This window comes from Pseudochaenichthys georgianus, chromosome 1, assembly GCF_902827115.2.
Source record: "Pseudochaenichthys georgianus chromosome 1, fPseGeo1.2, whole genome shotgun sequence".
Lineage (NCBI taxonomy): Eukaryota > Metazoa > Chordata > Actinopteri > Perciformes > Channichthyidae > Pseudochaenichthys > Pseudochaenichthys georgianus.
In genome coordinates this window covers 42362212-42375066 of record NC_047503.1, presented here as the reverse complement: position 1 = coordinate 42375066, position 12855 = coordinate 42362212, and the positions used below count along the sequence as shown (strand labels likewise).

The 12855-nt window shown below is 44.7% G+C and overlaps 1 protein-coding gene across 1 annotated transcript in view; it reads left to right on the top strand.

The window, feature by feature from the left end:
- The window catches only part of kcnh1b (potassium voltage-gated channel, subfamily H (eag-related), member 1b), a 71891-nt gene extending 64701 nt beyond the window's left edge, over window positions 1–7190 (top strand). The window contains 2 exon segments of the mRNA XM_034087934.2: window positions 4697–5101; window positions 5103–7190. Coding sequence (XP_033943825.1) covers window positions 4697–5101; window positions 5103–5546 — 849 coding nt within the window. The 3' untranslated portion in view covers window positions 5547–7190.
- The last annotated feature ends 5665 nt before the right edge of the window (window positions 7191–12855 follow it).

The following is a 12855-nucleotide window of genomic DNA, read 5'->3' as shown; positions in this document are numbered from 1 at the left end:
TAACACTGAGTTTCACAGATATTCTTAATACAGGACATTTGTAGAAAAACTGACCTGAAGTGAAACTAACAGCTGCTTCAAAGCCACAGCAACGTTGTTCTTGTCTTGGAGGAAGTGGAAACACCTGATGTGTGACCGACACCTGCATAGCGAAAGTCAACACACTTCTGCTTTCACAACACCGAATAATTCTACTTCTTCTCACAACATGTGAGAAATGAGAGAGAAAGAAACCGAGACACGTTATAAGTGGAACAAAATCCAGGTAAAAAAGCCCTTTTCTATAAACGCTACAAACCGCTGCCTTCCTCGAAAACGCTTTACTGATGTAGAAATACAAATGCAGTGCCTTACTTGTGGAGCTATAAAAGCTGTCCACATTACAGAGACGGGGTCGAATTCAAACAGCCCGAAACGATGACATAAATGTAATAAAGTCAAGCAGGCGTGCAGTAAATTCTCCCTCACGAGGGGGATTATGTTCAGTATTGAATATGAAATGTTCTTTCATCTCCGTTCAGATAAAGGGGTTGGTCAGTGTAAAACAAAGGAACCAAAAATAGGAAAATTGATCTGAAAATGCAGGGATTTATTTCTCCACACAGAAGCAGAATATCTTTATCTTAACGGGAAAACAAATCAGGGTAATTAAAAGTAAGTTCAGACAGGAAACAGCTCCCTAAGAATGAAAAATAAACTCCAGCCTAACCAGGTTTAGGGTCTAAATGGAGCAAAGTCTACCGCCAAGATATTTTTATATAAGGATAATATTTGTTTGAATAAAACTGGATGGAAACAGGAGGGGACAGCTAGGAACTAAGACGAGGTATAACACTCTGTTAGCCATAAGCCTCTCTCTCTCTCTCTCTCTCTCTCTCTCTCTCTCTCTCTCTCTCTCTCTCTCTCTCTCTCTCTCTGCTGTAAATCGATGTGAAAGCCATCGTGTCTTGTTCTGCTTGGCTGTGCAATAATGGCGCCGGTGAAGAGGAACGACCTGCCGGGCGCTTCTCACCTCCAAACCCCCCGATTACAGCTGAGCGCTGAATCACAAACACTCAGCATCATCATCAACAACAACAACAACAACAATAAAACCCACCTCGTAACATTTAAATCCAAAGGTCATACGTCTTCTGTCCAGCCTTAAGGATACACTCAGCCTATGAGGTGACATCATTGTCTTTAGGAATGTCTCCTGCTGTATCAGGGAGACAATAAGGAACGTTCAGTAGACATTTCCCTCAGGATAAATAAGAATAAATGTAATCCAATCTTAAAAGTTTTATGATGGATTCTGATGTGGATATTGCTCAGAGGTACATTAGATTCTCAAAGTACTGAAAGCTGAATACGTGGCGTGTGGCGCAGTGGATAGAGCCTTGGTGTTGGGACCAGGAGGTCACAGGTTCAAACCCCACTGCAGTCAGCATGTCGTTGTGTCCCTGAGACACTTCACCCCAAAGTGCTCCTGTGGGGGTTGCCCACAGTATCGAGTATGTAAGTCGCTTTGGATAAAAGCGTCTAACAAGTAACATGTCATGTAATATAAAGACTTTCTCTTTGGTCGCAGACACACAAGTTAAAGAGGACATATCATTCTAATGTTCAGGTTCATATTATTATGTTGTTCCTCTACTGTGTCTCCATGCTTTAATGTTATTTTCTCATACTGCCTGTGCTGCAGCACCTCTTTTCACCCTCTGTCTGAAACCAGAGCCCAGTCTGCTCTGATTGGTGAGCTGGCCGGGTCTGTTGTGATTGGTCGCTTTGAGATGTCCCACCCCTTCGCGTACAATGTGTCTGAGTGATGTCACTATGTTCCGGAAGTAAACAAAGGAGTTCAATGGAGGTGTTTCAGGCAGGGGGGAGTATGTGGGAGAGAACACAGGGATGTTAGCCTTTGCAGACCACACAAACCTATATAACACACCATGGGAAAGGGTGAACCCCAGAAAGCACAAAAGGTCCTCTCTAAGAGCTGCATGAGAAACAGGTTGTTGGAAGGAGAAGACGATCACAGGTTGAAACTGTATGACTGGATTTGATTCTAGACACTGGCTGAATGTTAAGACAGAAAAACTGTTTCTGGAAAGGAGAATTGAACCCAGACGAACAGAGTCTTCAAAAGGTTTGAATGGATGAAATAGTTGGGACAGGATATTGTATCTAAAGAGGTCAGCCCTCTTTGAAGTGCCTATTGTGAAAAGCAAGAATTTACTTTGCTGTCAGAGATGCTTTTGAAGTGCTGTTCAAGCGTGACAGTGGTTCTCTTTTTACTTTGACTTTTTGATGTGGCAACAACTTGGATGTGGACTTTTATCGCAAGTCATAGGCCGACTGCAACAACAAGATAACTCCTAATCAAAGGATTTAACTCACAGAGAAAACAAGATTCAGGAAGTCAATGCACCCACCATTACGTAAACAACGGAGATATAACACATTAAGTAGGATTTCTACCTTTGGCCAAAGCCTGGCTAGCTGAATTCCTCCGTTTTATGCTAAGCTAAGCTAAGCTAAGCTAACCTACTGCTGGTTGTAGCTGATATTTAGCCATTAGAGGATTTAAAAAGGTCTTTATTTATTGCTTTACTGCTGATCTGTTGCAGAACATTGCAAACATTTCCCCCATAATGAATCTCAAATAGGAATGTCTTCTTGAGAAACATAAAGCAATAACTGACCTTTAGAGTGGCATTAGAGGATACATTTTTTTTAACACCGATTAAACAAAATGCCACTGTGAAAATAATGAGGCTTGCAGTCGTTAACCTCCAGAGAACGATCAGCTCAATCTGCATCAGACAGACGCAGGTAAAGATTAATTTGTGAACATAGTGAAACCTTTAGCAGCTGAAAAGACAGATATTTCCTTCAGGCGCTGCTGGAGCTAAAAGAGAGTGAACGACTGGACTTCATTTAATCAGGCGGACACACACCACTCCTAATGAACGAGCGTGTGATCTGTAACTTCTGTAAATGGATATACATTCAAAATACCATCTAAAAAGGTGATGATATGTTGGTTTAGTAGTTCACACTGAGTCCCTGCAGGCTGTAAAGTTGGTGTTTTGACGCTTGAATGCAGCACGGAGAGTCTGTGAGAGTTGGAGCAGCAGTGGGATGCGTTGTGTTTATATCAGAAGCAACCGAGCAGCGGTTGTTGAACATTAGCAGTTCTCTCACGTTCTGCGTTCCTCTGTTCTCATCACCCCTGAGAGGGAGAACCGTCCGACTGCTTCAGCAGGTCAGGAGCTCCCTGATTGGCTCAGGGCTCAACATACTGATGACATCGCTAAGGGGGGAAACCTCGCCGTCGCCGCCTCTCGCTGTTGCAGCAAGATAAAGACACCGAGACTCCGCAGAGGTCACATGTAGCTGACGCTCCTCACACACTCTTATTGTTAGTTCACGTCTTGTATCTGAACACACAGCCATTTACAACCCATCAGCTCTAACATAACCTTCACACCTGGAGTGGCGTGTTAAATGGCTGGTGTAGCTTCAGAATAAAGGACTACACCAATGATGTATATGTTGGAGCAGTAGTTCTCCACCTGATCCTCACAGCAGTCATAGTTACCCTCCATCAGCCGCAGCTGGTCTTCAAACAAGCAACCTGCAGAGAAACGTTTTTACTGAATAAGGTTTTCTTAAATTAAAGACCTTTACAGACATTTTTAAAGCATTTTCTTCATGCTTTTATATGCATTTTTAAACATGTTTTGGAACATTTTGTGAATATGCAGAATTCAAGTTTTACCCGATAAAAAGCGATGTTATTTTTCAAGGAACAGAGTAGATTTATGTTGCGTTTTTTTTGCACGAGGACGAATGCACAAACTGGTTGAGTTCTGCCAATATTGAATATAACACAACACGCCCACAAAAGGGGTCTGAAGCGAGATAGCTTACGCATTACTCCCTTTAACTTAACAAAGGCCCACAGACGACAACCACTCCTCCAGTTGTCTCCTTTGTCAGGTAAAAGGCCTGGACATATTAAAGTATATTCGCTGGGGAGTCGTTTGCCCCCATTGTGTGAAAGCCTAATTACATTACGTTGCATTTAGCTGACCCTTGTATCCAAAGCGACTTCCAATAAGTGCATTCGACCAAGAAGATACAAACTTGAAGAAAACAGAATCATTTAAGTACATTAGGTTTCATAGAGCCAACCCATTTTATATAAGATAAGCCAGCCCTTTGTTAGTAGACGAGTCCTTTGAGTCCTTTGTTTCTAAGTGCTTAGTTAGTTCCTAATGGCAGTATGTCCAGCTCCATGAAGTCTTAACAGAATCATTTAAGTGCAGCAGTAAGTTCAATGACAAGCCAATAATACTTTGGGATTGAATGATTGAGTTATTATTGTTTATAGATACCAGAACTCCCCACAGGCAGAACCTATACACTATCCAGAATAACTCGGTTTTGAATGTATGACTTTGAAGTTTTGAGTTAAACTCTGGTAGATTGGTAGGCCCACTGCTTTGTTCCATCTAGAAAAATATATCTTATCAGCTATGAAATGGATTAGCATGACATTTGGTTAATTTCATCACCTTTGCAGGCCACACACTTCTTTGGGACTTCTGTTTGAGTCCCATCTCTCCTCAATCCAAGATCTAACTGGTCACAAAAGTCCTTCCTGTAACATTTTGATCATTTTTTCTGATCATTTCCTGTCTTTTCACAGATCGTCTTCCGGAAGATCAGTGATGTGAAACGTGAGGAGGAGGAGATGTTGAAGAGGAAGAACGAGGCTCCTCTGATCCTCCCTCCTGATCATCCGGTGCGACGTCTCTTCCAGCGTTTCCGTCAGCAGAGGGAGGCGCGGCTGGCCATGGAGCAGGGGGATCAGGTGTTCGGCGATGTGGAGAAAGGAGTCGTTCCCCTGGCAAAGCCTCGAGGTCCGGTGGTCCTGGCCTCCACCAGTATAGTCATGTTGACGGAGATCCCAGCGACCCCCACCACCTCCTCAACATCCCTCGCTTCCTCTTCATCCAGAACCTCCAGTCGAGTCATGCTCCACGCTCCCGCAGCCCAGAACGGAAACATAATCGGCTGCAAATCTGCAGAGCCGGCCAAAGCGAAAGGCTGGGGGGCGATTCAAAGAGTCGGTCGCCAAGGCCGAGTCGTGGAGCAGCGTCTCTAAAGCCGAGTCCATGGAGATGCTGCCCGACAGAACTAAGTCTCAGGACCAGTTGTCCCTGAAGAAAACAGACTCCTGTGACAGCGGCATCACGAAGAGCGACCTCCGACTGGACAATGCGGACGATGTCAAAACGCCGCAGGAGCAAAGTCCAGTCCAGGCTGAGGAAAAGAGGGTCTTCTGTCCGATACCGGAGCAGAGCATTCAAGCCCCTTTCCTGGAGCTGAAGCAGGAGTTAAGAGGCGACATCAGATCTTTGAACAGTCGCATGGCAGGGCTGGAGACTCAGCTGGCGGAGATGTTGCGACTCCTCAAGTCCAGGAAGTCGTCCGGTTCCTTCTTTGAGATCTCGCGGCCTCCTTCCCCTGACTCGGATAAGGATAGCTACTCCTAAACTGGACTAGAGTCGGTTGTTGGAATCGAACTCCCTTAGGTTTCAGATGTCAGAGAAGAGCTTCTGACTGAAGTGTGAGGCTGTGCTGATGGTGGGCAACGATGCCAACACACAAAAGCACTTTATGCGTTCGTAGCATTACTCGGCGAGATGACAATGGCGTCAAACTGGAATGAGGATTGCTGATTTAACTTTGATCAAAGACTAACGGAAGAGTCATGATGGCACCTTTTGTCCTCAGGAGGGTTTCCACCTTCATATGATTATGGCAATAATAAGAGATGGCTTTAACATTGTTGTTTTGAACAGGACTTTGGCACTGTGATGATGGAAACCGTGTTTTAAAGGTTCATTTGGTTGCTTGGAGGTCTGGTCCACAAAGTCTGTTTGGCTGTTTAGCATTTTAAGAAAGGTAACACACTTCAAAATGAAAGGGGTGCATTCAAAGACAATCAAGTAGACATATCTCTGTGATTAAAGTGTGGGACCTATGGGTCCAAAACCTGGAAAACTGACAAAAAGAAGATTATGATACATTAGCCGCTTTCACACCAAGTACTTTGCCGTACTTAGTTCCCATTACTTAGTCCCGCCGAAATCTTTAGTCCCGTAACTGTCCTAGTAAATCGCGTTCACACCGGAATAAGTCCCTGAGGGAGGATTAGGAAAATGAAGCCGCTGACGTCACTTCTTCTTCTGCTGCTTTGGGTTTACTGGCAGGCCGCAAACAACTTCACGGCGTATACTGCCACCCGAAGTCTTCGGGACTTTGGGTGGCAGTAAATCGCCACCCGAAGCCCCGGGTAAATCGCCAGAAGCGCTAACACCTCCTCATCACTCCTCCGCTCCCACGATTTATTTTGTGTTGCCGTAAGTTAGTCTCTCTCCGTTGGTGCGCTGGGCTAATGCTAATAATGCTAATGCTAATGCGAGCAAATAAAATGGCGGCTTCACAAAACTTGTTGGGAGTTGTACGGGCCGTGGTTTGCAATCCGCCCAGCCAATCAGACATAGCAACCTGTTCCTCCCCATGAAAGTACCACCTCTCAAGCAGGGACGGAAAAGGTTCTCATGAACTAAGTTCTAGTTTCAGATTGTTTTGGTGTGAACGCAAAATCCCAAGAACTATCGGAACTATTCCTGGGAAAAGTACTCCGGTGTGAAAGCGCCTATTGTGGATCAGACAATGTTTTGGTTTGGGGGGATTGATTACAGTTAAAGGGGCAGCATGCCCCTATCTTCATGCAGACTAAACACTGTGTGAACAGATTTCAGTAAGAAGTATTTCATGCTTGAGACGGGTAGCGTTTTTATATCTAGAATGAATGTGAAAACATTTGATGCAGCACAGTGACAATGAGACCCTAAATGTGTCTAATGTTTAAATCCTGCACATTACTCATTAGTTTATTTTGGTTTGTTCATGTTGATTCGCCTCTGAAAGGAGCTCAAGGGGTTAACACAAATTCAAGTGTACTTTATTGTAAAAGCTTCTTTACTGTAACATTAAAATGCTTTAAGATAAGAGATTCAGCCTGAAGTCAACACACTGGAGATAATAGTACAACATTATAATAAGCCCTTAAATTATTATGACCAGTTTCCAGATTGACAGAGCGGTCAATAATAAACCTGAAGCGCAGATTTATATTGTTCTTTCCTGCTTTTCTATCATTCCCTTCGATGTGGCTAAAGCTTCACTTGAGCACCACAACACCCGTGTGTATACGCTTTAGTTGTCTCTCACAGGATGAAAAGCGTTTGGGTTCCCTGCTCGTCATCGACGTCTGGAGACTGAAAAGTCACCGATATTGGCCAAAAAGGATGAAGCTGAGGTAGCGAATATCATGCCTGAGAGACCCGTCCATCAAGGTAAACATATTTAAATCTTAACATTTACTTTAAGGCACATTCATTATGAAATTAGACAAATTAAGTTATCTTAAGAAAATAACCTTTTGATCGAGAACGTTTGAGGTTTTCCAATTGACTTAAATACAATCGGTGTTTCTCAGCAAGCGTCTAATTTAAGATCTCAACCAACGTAAACATTGACGTTTGTGTTCAGTGAAAGTTATCAGGTCAATTCACTTAAAACGCTTCACCCCCTTATCTATTCTTGACATGATGCAAATGTAATCCAATCATTTTGATAATGTAGAATGAATCCTGTATAAAATGTTCTGCAACGGTAAGTTGAGTATCATCTGCATACACGACGATAAACTGGAAGTTTCCTTATCCACTGATTCTGATGCGTTCTTCCTACGAGGAGGAAGTGTAAGCCGTCTTTATGTCGCCCCCTGAGAAGAGAGGATGTGCTTTTGTTTGTCTCTGGTATCGTATTTCCTGTGTCGGTGTAATTATAATATAGCGTCATAATATGCAATGATTGCCTATGCTGTTTGTACTGAGAGACTGGTTGTTGTTTGTGGTACTTTGCGTATCTCACGTTGTCCCACGAGCACCGCCGGTATCGGCACTGATGCACTTTGGTCTTTTTCTGCATGACGCTATTGTCTAAAACGTTTTGTTAAAATAAGACAAAAAACCAGGATGTCTTTGCTTTGGTACTTCAGCATCGTGGAGGACTTTTGTTCTCACTAAACATCGATACTGCGGTCGGTCCCTTGTATGTATCGGCCACAGTCTGTGCATGAAAAGCGCTTTAATGTTAACATGTCTTTATCGATGTCACGTATGCACTGTGTGAAGGAAACCGCTTGAGGGAAACGTGTCGTAACCACAGATGTATTCTTATTTCTGTTCGTCACTGTCAGGGAGGAAAACTGTATCATCAGCACAAAGAGTATTTCTAAGGAAATCGCATCAAATGTTAATAAATTATTTCATACTTTGTACTTTTTCTATCTTTGTTTGCTGTGTTCTGTTTGTCCGTTATAAGCGCACATCTGACTTCTCGTTTAGACGTCGAATCAAACATCAAAACCACTTTCCTGGAACGATGCAACACAATTCGTAACACCTAAAGACAGTACAGGTTAAGGCGGTTAAAGCTACTTTGTTCAATTCATAGTCATTATTTAAAAAAAGTAAAACACCTGTTGTTGGTAGAGATATGGTGTTTTGCTTTGTTCCAGAACCATCCGCCCCCCCCCCAAACAGAAAACACACGTTAAAGGACATTATTGAATACACCAAGTATTAAGGGTCAAAGACAGCAAATACAAACATATATAAATAAATCTACATCCAATAATCCGACGTGTGAATTTCCATTTCCATAATCCTGTCACGTTTTTCAAAATCACTTCAAGGTCACAGCTGGTTAGTTCCCACAGTGATGAAGGAATGTTCTTTATGTTCTATCAAAGGTGTCGAGTTGTGAGTTGAGTCTCATCTCGTCTGTTTTCCATCTGCACGTCCTTTTGATCAGAACCCGTGTCGCTGCTTCTCTTTCTGGATCTTTCCCAAGCCGACAGGGAATCCCTGAGTTCCCCCTCTCTGCAGATCCCTCCACACCTCCCTCACTGCCTTCCTCTCTCCTCTCTCCTCCCTCCTTCCCTCCCGCCTCTCTCCTCTCCACCTCCCTCCCTCCTCTCTCCCTCCCTCTCTCCTCCCTCCTTCCCTCCCACCTCTCTCTCTCCACCTCCCTCCCTCCTCTCTCCTACCTCCCTCCCCTCCTCTCTCCCTCCCTCTCTCCTCCCTCCTTCCCTCCCACCTCTCTCTCTCCACCTCCCTCCCTCCTCTCTCCTACCTCCCTCCTCCTCTCTCCCTCCCTCCTCTCTCCTACCTCCTCCTTCCTCTCTCCCTCCCTCCTCTCTCCCTTTCTCCTCCCTCCTTCCCTCCCGCCTCTCTCTCTCCACCTCCCTCCTTCCCTCCCTCCTCTCTCCTACCTCCCTCCCTCCTCCTCTCTCCTCCCTCCCTCCTCTCCTCCCTCCTCTCTCTCATCCTCCCTCTCTCTCTTCCTCCTCTCTCCTATCTCCCTCCCTCCTCTCTCACTCTCTCCCTCCCTCCCTCTCTCCTCCCTCTCCTCTCTCCTCCTCTCTTCCTCTCCTCTCCTTCCTCCCGGTCTCCTCCCTCCTCTCTCCCGCCCGTCCCGTCTTCTCTCCTACCCTCCCTCTCTCCTCATCCGTCCTCGTCTCTCCTGCCCTCTCTCCTCTATCCCAGCCCCTCAAGTACTCTCATTCCTCCTCCCTCCTCTCCTTGCCCTACTCTACAAGTCCTTCCCTCGTTCGCCGTCCCTCGCTCTCGCTCCTCCCTCCCTCTTCTATGCCTACTAGCCATCCTCGTCTCCTCCTCCTCTTGCAAAGGAGCACCTCTCTCTCCCTCTACCATCCTCTCCAGTCCTCCTAGCTCTCAGGGGACTCTCCGCCCTCCTCTCCTTCCTCCTCCTCATTTGATGTTCTGCATTGCAGTGCCAGCCCTCCTCCCTCCTCTCCTCCTCCTCCTCCTCCTCCTCCTCCTCCTCCTCCTCCTCCTCCTCCTCCTCCTCCTCCTCCTCCTCCTCCTCCTCCTCCTCCAGGTTGATCTCTGCAGCAGTGAACAAACAGCAGGGCTGTCCTCTCAGCCTGACAATAGACATGCCTGCTGCACAGCCTCCTCCTCCTCCTCCTCCTCTTCCTCCTCCTCTTCCTCTGCATCTCTCTGTGTTTTCTTGAAGCCACAGCGCCCTCTACAGAGCAGACACACACATCACAGTCCGCTGAAGGATTTATCTTCAATTTCATATTTTTTATGAATGAATGAAGAAACACAAACATACTGCGTTTCATTAGGCGCCAGCGTTAACAGCCAAGTGCAGAAGAAGCTGTATCGTCACATCTCGGAAAGAAAACTGTAAATCATTTTAAATGATCTTGACTTTTGAAAATACATCTGTCAGTAATATAGTCATTTAAACCCGTCTCTATGTGAACACTGCTCCGGCTTCTGCACCTATCTGCAGATCATGCACTTAAGTCCTGTGCTAAACATTGTTCTTCTATTATTCTAAAGTAACAGTTAATACAGATTTTACTAACTAAACATGATATTCATTTTTGAATATTATATATTTTAAAATGACACTACCTTAACAGAATGTAGACCATCCAGACGTACAAATATCTCTCAGTCGACCAACATAATAGTTTGTGTTTTACATATTGCATAATACTACTATTACCATAATACTACTATTGCAAATACTACTCATATTCCTAGATAATGATTACTTGTGTACATTTACTTCTGGTACAGTAGGCTGCTTTAACTTCATAAAGCTGACAATACTTATCAAATACTTTAAGTCAGCGGTTATAAAGATTTTCTGTATTCTCCCTGCGGAAAAACGTGTCTTTCGCCTTCAATATTCATAACTTAGTTATTGATCATATTTTATATCGGTCGGCTGAACCTGTAAATTCACAAGTAAGTGAAGTGAACACAATTAATTAGTTACATCATTGACTAACTAACATATTAGTGGACTACACTAAAGTACAATAGTTTAGAAGAAAGTGAAAGAAATAAATTCTCTCAAAATTGTACTGTTTCTAAATAACTTACTGTCGGTATTTAAACTACAAGTTATTAGTATTGTCACTTTATTGATTCATTCTGCTACATCTATAAATAAGTCAAGATTTAAAAAAGAAATAAACAAGAGGGAAGGAAGGTTTGACATTTGGAAACTTATAGAAGACTGAACTTTCTCAGAGGTGGTTTAATAAGGAAGCAGAACTTAGTTAGAACAATTGTATATATTCAGTGAAAGTGTAGATGAAGCGAAACTTCATCAAACATCTTCCACCACCACCACCACCACCTTTTTATACCGGTCAGTGCCTGGCGTCATGGCAACAGGTGCAGGCTGCTCCCCGATTGGCTGTGTGTCCTGGGATCACCCGTTGCCGTTCGCAGTGAGAAGTGCTGAGTGGACCCTCCTTTTTTAAAGGCCCGGCCGCTGCATGGCCTCCTATTATTGAGCAGATTTGTTTTTGCGTCCGGGCTGAAGCTTCTAGTGCCAGAGGAAAAAAGTGCAGCGGGGATCATATATGTGCCTCAGCAGGGACGCCGGGGGCATAACCTAACAAATGTGTGGGGTCAATTGGTAAGGACTGCTTTCTGTTGTGTTCCCGAGGTAGGGAGTGGAGGTAGAGGACTGCTAAGTTGTGAGCCGAGGGGATGGAGAGCGTGGATGTGGATAGCATCGACTGGGACTCCATGTTGAAACTTTTTAAAGGTGTTCACTCCATATTTGTTTACACAGTGAGAACCTGGACTCTTGATGAATTTAAGGCAAGTGGTTTGGTTTGTCGGTGGTGTTGAAGTTTCTCTACGGCTCTGAAAAACAACTTAGTAGTACCTCTATTCTCTGATGTTTGTAATAAATGTTTAGATTACTTGGTTTGGGGATGAATGGTTCTTCGCCTGCTGATCGGACAGAAGGGACGGTTGTGACGTTGCTGATGATGATCTGCCAGCTTTTTGTTAGGTGACTCAGAAATTAGGAGTGAGCGCCGCTCGATGTAGCTGCTACAGGCCGGACGGACCAGGACAATGTCAAAGTTACCGGGTTCCTCTGGTTCTAAGGACGTCGGCGAGCGGTCAGTACCAGAAAGAAACAAAGATGGCTGCTGTGGGGGAGGTGGGGTTAGGGTTAAGTAGGGAGAACTGAGAGCATCACGGGGCAGAACGGGAAAGTAGGATGTTGGGATTTTTGATGAGAAGGTAAGGTACTGCTTTTATTCAATAGAGAGGATTTCTCAAAAAGGAAACTACCATGGAAAGTGAGGACCAGAAAGAAAAGAAAATTCGGAACAAAATAAAGCAAGTCTAACTGTGAAAGGTCAAAGAGAGGTCAACAGGGCGCCGAAGAAACCCAAACCTGAAGAGGATTTAAAGATGGCCGCTCACAAGAAAAAGTCAATTTAAAGTGAAGATGAGAAGTTGAGGAGAAGACAAAGCCACTGGAGACAATCACATGAGGATTAGGAACAGGATGAGGGTGAAAGGGGGGGTCAGGGTGGGGGGGTTGGCAGGGTCAGCTACACAAACCATTTGTCCCTCGGTACATTTAACATCGAGCCCCGCAGGCGACAACAATGGCGTCAGCAAGGCCGCTCCGCGTCTACACGTTGCTAGATTTCTCTCTGGCTGGGTGCAGTGTGCTCGAACAGCACAAAGGTTTACCGTGCTCAGCAGGTCTCAGCTCGTATAAAAACACAAAGGTGGCAGCTGCTGCAGCGGCCGGCTTTTTAGAAAAAGGGCTGTTTGTGGAGAATGTGACGTTTCTGAAGGAGGCTGAACGCTATGGTGCTTCGGTGAGGAGAGTTACTGGTTGAGGTACTGTCCTGCTTTCTAG